Source organism: Osmerus eperlanus, chromosome 6 (assembly GCF_963692335.1).
Source record: "Osmerus eperlanus chromosome 6, fOsmEpe2.1, whole genome shotgun sequence".
Taxonomy (NCBI): domain Eukaryota; kingdom Metazoa; phylum Chordata; class Actinopteri; order Osmeriformes; family Osmeridae; genus Osmerus; species Osmerus eperlanus.
In genome coordinates this window covers 10,202,167-10,208,350 of record NC_085023.1, presented here as the reverse complement: position 1 = coordinate 10,208,350, position 6,184 = coordinate 10,202,167, and the positions used below count along the sequence as shown (strand labels likewise).

Below are 6,184 nucleotides of genomic sequence, written 5' to 3'. Positions count from 1 at the left end.
AAAATCCAAGATTTCCCAACCATTAACCTTCACCTTAACCCAAAAACTTAACCTGAACCTAAAGATAAACCTATCTCCTAACCCTAAAGTAATCCTAAACTCCCAACCTCAACCCTTACTGCAAGTCTAACCCAAGCCCTTTTTACTTTTCTTGAATGGTCAAACCCACCACACACATACACACTTTGAGTATTGCAGCAGATGGAACTCGACATTAGCTAATGTAAATATCACACATCTTTTTTTCATCTGGGCTATAAGCTCCATGAACTGAGAACATAATGTTACAGCTAAATGTTTCCTCTATGCACTCATGTTACCAGCACATCCACCAGAGACTGACCCCCATCTCTTTATTCACTCTGTAACATAGAGGAAAAACATGATCCAGACCAGCCTGTGTGCATTCTGTAGACGGTAATACAGTGTCGGAAGAATTACTGTAATTTGGGTAACTGCCAAAAAGAATTGCCAAAGACAACTGTACTTTTCTGTTACATATGTGCATTCCATGTCATCTAGTCAGCCACAGTGCATGGGTTTTCAGAGGAAACTAGGGCATGTCTTCAAGTTGGTTGAGAGGTGGTGTTATTGTCATTTGGCAACCGTATGTTCATAGGTGGATTTCTTACATTGCTTACATACCGTATAACTACAAGAAGTGAAAGTACTATAAACTACTATAACTATAAGCTATAGTAACTAGAGCTTTGCACTTGCTGCTTTGTTGACAGTTTAAAGCATTGAATGTTTTTTTCATTCTTAACTCCAGTTCATCATAAGTAATGTTACTAAGACATAGCGGCAATGAAAACAAAAAACACACAGTCTGAACCCATCACTACGATCATTTTGCAAGACCAGTTATGGACGTTTTAGTTCCAGCTCGGATAAGGCAGCCATTGTACTTGATGCACAGTGCTTACCTTCACGTACATAGAGGAGCAAAGGTATTGCTGTGTGCCATTTTTTATTCCCTGGAGTAAATGCCAAATAGAGCTTTCCAGTAGCTCTAAAACATAAAAGTAGTTTCTCTTCATCTGATTCTTTAATCAAAATGTAAAAAAGCTGTGTTGTGGACCACACTAGTGGTGGATATCAAGATCACTCTTGAAGCAAACCAGTTGAAAATTGTATTTACTGTTTAATTAAATTAATGTAATGGTCTTGTTGTATCCCTGTTTATGCTACATGGGACTGGAACAAGTTAGGTACTGTAGGGTACATTTCATTAAGGTCATGACAACAAGAGTACATTTTGACAAAGAATCTCTTTACATACAGCAACGATATGCAATGGCATCAGACATCACCTTAGTATTTTCACGTTAACTTCACCTGAGTCAAACACTTAAAGCCCTGTCAAGGAGAATTTGTCTAAACTAAACATAGATTCACTGTGCTTTCTATCAGCTCCAAGAAAAAGTGCATATCTATCTACACACAACATAGAGATCATTCAGCAGACTAGCCAATGCATATGCAAAAAACACAAACACATGCTCACGCAGCCACACACGTCATCACGTGAACAGCAAAACACACCAACCTCAAGAAATCTTACTATAGCCCTGATATTTTCATATGAAGAGCTAAGGATGGAGACTATACTTATAATAATCTATCACAAGTCAAGCTTGCCATCAAGGCTTCTTTTAAACATATGAAAAGTATAATTTATTGTTATCAAACAATTCGCCAGCAAATAAATATGTGATTATATGATATGTTTGATATCCATTAAAATCTTTAACAATACTATGAAAGTACAGGCACATCACTGGCATGTATGAACCCTATGGCACATATTATTTCCCCTTCACCAGAAAGGCAGTAGCAACCCATTTGACAAGATTAAATAGAATATTATCTTTTCAAAATTCCCTTTTGGTCAGTCCAAAGAAACCATACTGTCATTATTCATCAAGCTTCAGCTAAAGGTCCACTTGAAATGAAACACCTTTATATCCACTAGAAGTGAAACACCTTCTCCTCGAGTAAGCTGATTGACTTGTTTAGCAGTGTCCTCTCGCTGTCCACAAACTTGTACCCAAACAGTGTCATGGTGGGTCCACACACCTTCTGCACCACTTGTGCCAGGTTGAAGGGAATGCTAAACCTCCACTTCTCTGCCTGCTCAGAGGAGTTCTTCTGGGTGGAGTACACCCCGCTGGCCTCCTCGGTGGTCTGAGTGTTCCTCAGGATCCACTCCCTGGCCTGGGCACTGAACGGTATTCCTGTGAACCTGTACATCTCCTCAGCTTTCTGCATGGGGAAGCGGGCAATGTCCTCATATCGCACCAACATGTACCTCCTCCTCAGCCAGGCGGGACGACTCAGCCCCAGTTCCGCCGACATCCTGATATTGTCACAGTTTCCTTTCAGTCGTTTCACTTCCTCGTCATCCTCGGGCACCTCCCCGTCATCTGCCCAGGCCTTCCAGGTCTGGTACTTGGAGGAGAAAGCCACCATACGAGAAGCCAGGATGGCGCGGGGGTCCCTCACCAGCTGGATAACCCTGATGTCCAGACGGGGATCTTCCACCAGTGGCTGAAGAGTGTCCAGCTGCCGGACCCGCACTGTCTTGATGGCGCGGTGCTCCTTGGAGAGGCAGGACTCAGTGGCCAGGGTCAGGTTGAGAGGGCCACAGCGACGGGTCTTGCAGTGGTACCTGGGAAATGAGTAGTGACATTGCACCATGTTAATATGTGGGGCATCGAGAGAGACAGAGCTGGATGGGTTATGAAAGAAACTGCATCTACCTCTCAAAAACGTCCCTGACCACCGGCGAACAGACGGGTTCGTCGCAGAGCGACAGGCTGGATTCCCTGCGGAACAGAGCGTGGGTGATGTGCTGTTGGGGCGGGGGGTAGATGTACTTTTCCAGGGGGGTGAAATTGCACAAGAACAGCCCCTGGAGGACGTCTCTGTAAGCCAGTGCCGACACCGACCCATTGGTGCCCCCTGTGGCCAGCGTCAGCATGCGCTCCACGTGCCACAGCGGCTCAAACAGGTAGAACATGTTCTCGCCATGTTGGTTGAAGAACTCCCCTACGAACGAGGAGCCTGTGCGAGTGGTAGCCAGCAGCAGGATGTGCTTGCGGCCTCTGTTGTAACTGTAGTTTAGGTCTCCCTCCTCCTCCAGCTCATCTGTGGAATCTGAATAGTTCATGTTGGTAAGCGTAGAGAGAAGCTTGCCAAATATGGACAGGGAGCCATTTTGTGTTTGAGGAGCGGGTATGGAGGTGTTGTTGTAGTCTAGTGGAGTCTGTGGAGTCTGCTGTGGGATCTGTCTCTGGATCAGCTTGTCAGAAACCCTGAGCAGAAAGCATGACAATTTCAGTTTTTATTTTCCATCATTATATATCCTTACAATATTTACTGGCAACTTCATTTACCTTGATATGATGTTGCTCTCCTTTTCAATGATGACCAGGGCCACAATACAGATGAAAACTATGGCATATTTGGTCCTCATTCTCAACTGTGGAACTCTGAGGGGACCTTTACACTGGCTGTGTATTGGTCAATAGTGCACGACTGCAGAAGTGTCTGGTCATGACATGCCATGGGGTGGCTTCAGTCTGATTCTAGAAAAACAAAACATGGTTAACTTGGAAAACTTCACAGAGTGCAGGATTTCTACTTCAGTTAATTAAAAAAGAGAGCAGACAGTGAGAGAGTGAGAGGGAAACAGACATAAAGGTAAGAAGAGATAAAAGAGAACGCGAGTGATATGAGAGAAAGAGAGATTTGCTGACGGACATGTTAACCAAACCATTGGCAAATTCAAGAACACAGAATACAAGTCAAGTTACATCTCAAGATCAAGCTACCCATATATCTCTCATCTTATCTCTAACTATATCTCTTTACTTTCATCCAATGGAGAACATGTAGAGGAAGTGAATCTTTCATCTGACATGTTAATCAGAGATATACCATATCTATAGGGACAGGGTGTACAGTGTCTACAGATAGTGTTCATGCAAGCAAAAAACTGTTCCAGTGCCATCACTCTGGAACACCTCCATATGGCACTGAGCCAAAATGGCAAACAAGAAGAGGAGCCAAGGGCATCTTAAATCTTTCTTGCATGAGATTTAAACCCAGTGCGACTCCAACAAAAATCTGTGTTTAGTTTTTAGATTAGTTTCCAAACCCTTAAATATGCCGTTTCAGGCACACTCACAAGCACCACACTGTCCCCTGATTTATTGTGAAATAAATCTTCAAAATAGTTTAGGTGTGTGTTGTTTTATCAAGTAACAACTCTTTAATGGGGATTTCATATGGGCAGAGAATGACAGTGGGCCTGTCTAGGCCTGGGAAATCCTTCAAAAACAATATGATAATTTTTCATTCATTTCAGTCTTTTTTCATTCTGGACGGTTAGGCGGTTAGCTTTCTCTGTTGTCCTAAATGCTTGTTAAACTGAAGGATGCATTGGCTATTGTCTGGTGAAACATCTCATTATATTAAACTGAAGAGCCTGAGCTCTTCACCACACTAACTATGATAATGTTTTTCTTTGGCAGAATGGTGCCACATAGCACCGCTTCAAGAATCTTGAGGACTTGTGCAACTCTGCGATTTTTTTTCCACCCATTATCAAATCACATGCTACTAAACCTAACAAATCACAGATACAGTGACTTCTTCAGAAATATAATGTATTGGGCTATGTGAGGTTGTTTTTCATGTTTCTCTCATTTTGACCTGTCAAGGGATAGAATAATCTGTACAAAGCATATCATTATGGAAAAATAAAATGTTCTAGCAGCCTCAGAGTGACTGTGTGCTCTGTAAGTAAATATCTACCAATTATCTGAGCATATTATGCCATAGCCATCAAATTGTCAGACTGAGGCACTTGAGCAGAGCTTTTAACACATTCAAAAGTCACTGAGGCGTTTGACAAATCTGACTACCTGTTCAAGCAGAAACACACATCACTCTGTTTATCATCTCACTACAAATTACATTAATGGCTGTCTTCAAGCCTTAAAGCAGCACACTGTATATGTCTCTGTGGTGGAAATACTCCAGGCTAAACGCCTCAGGATAACTGCTACTGTTTATGTACTGATCATTTGAAAAATAATTCGAACTGTGTACATAGGCTACTGCAGTACACTACGGTGAATATTATAGTGTCAACATGTTTGCAAAATGTATGTTTCAACTCAACATTTTTCTGAAAAATCATGTGTGTCTTACACATTTTACCAAGAGACACCGCGACATTATAACAGTATGTATTTAAGAAGCCTAGCCATTCATGTAATTCACATACACCATTGACATATGCTAAAACGGTAAACTAGACAATTGTTGATACAAAATGATAATTGAACATTTTGTAATAAAGCATTAGGCTACTACCGACGACTGGGCTCAAGACGTAGAGGCGTTCTATAGGAGATGGCTGCTCCATACCTATAATCATACATAGCATCCTTCAAGAACATACGGATCAAAACCCGAATTTGAAGCTGTGTAACGTAGAAACCAACCTTTCAATGTTTTCTCACAGATATTTAAATGAAGAGCCCCTGGTTGGCTTAAGGTCCCTACCATACTCCGTAGTATCGTGCATTGTCTTGAGCCAGCACACACTGTTTCATTGTATCCAAACACGCCGTGTCCTCCTCCGTCAAATGAATGAAAAGCATCCGTAAAAACCGAAAGCATTGACTATCTTTACTGAGGAACAAAGCATATGTAGGACAATCTTAGCCTATTAAGAATACTCCGAGAAGACCAACCAAAACAACAAAAAATAAACCTACAAATTTGAAAAGTAATTAATTAAAAAAAAATTAAAATTACGTTGTTAGATATTTGCATAAATTTGCCTATTTAAACCAATAACGACATTAGTAAATGTTTTATTTCATTTAACTTTACTCAACTTTTTCTTTGTTCAACTCCAGTGAGCAGCGAGGCAACTACATGGGTAACTTCGACCACACCAACACATTGCTCCCCTACTTACTTGGGACATCCTGGAGACAAGGTCACGTGGTTCTGGAGCGCCCATTCTTAACAAGGACTAGGCTGTTTTGGATTGCCTAAACAAGTGTCTTCCGGAGGGGTAGTCCCTGAACTCGTTCAAATCATTCTAAACATGTCGTGTTTAAACACTATTTAATTTCTTCATCAGTTTATGCACTGTAACGTT

The 6,184-nt window shown here is 41.6% G+C and overlaps 1 protein-coding gene across 3 annotated transcripts; it reads right to left on the bottom strand.

Moving 5' to 3' along the window:
* Window positions 1-1,121: 1,121 nt before the first annotated feature.
* On the bottom strand, window positions 1,122-5,965 carry chst3a (carbohydrate (chondroitin 6) sulfotransferase 3a). 3 transcript variants are annotated; one of them, XM_062463388.1, is made up of 4 exons: window positions 5,517-5,965; window positions 3,399-3,590; window positions 2,763-3,317; window positions 1,122-2,671 (listed from the first exon to the last, which is right to left on the bottom strand). In XM_062463388.1, exons 2-4 carry the CDS (start codon window positions 3,476-3,478, stop codon window positions 1,972-1,974), a joined length of 1,335 nt encoding a protein of 444 aa, XP_062319372.1. In that variant the 5' UTR covers window positions 3,479-3,590; window positions 5,517-5,965; the 3' UTR covers window positions 1,122-1,971. The 3 variants fall into 3 exon arrangements, with proteins under 3 accessions (XP_062319372.1, XP_062319370.1, XP_062319371.1); XM_062463386.1 differs by having other exon boundaries at window positions 5,578-5,965; XM_062463387.1 differs by lacking the exon at window positions 5,517-5,965 and having other exon boundaries at window positions 3,399-4,028.
* Window positions 5,966-6,184: the final 219 nt, after the last annotated feature.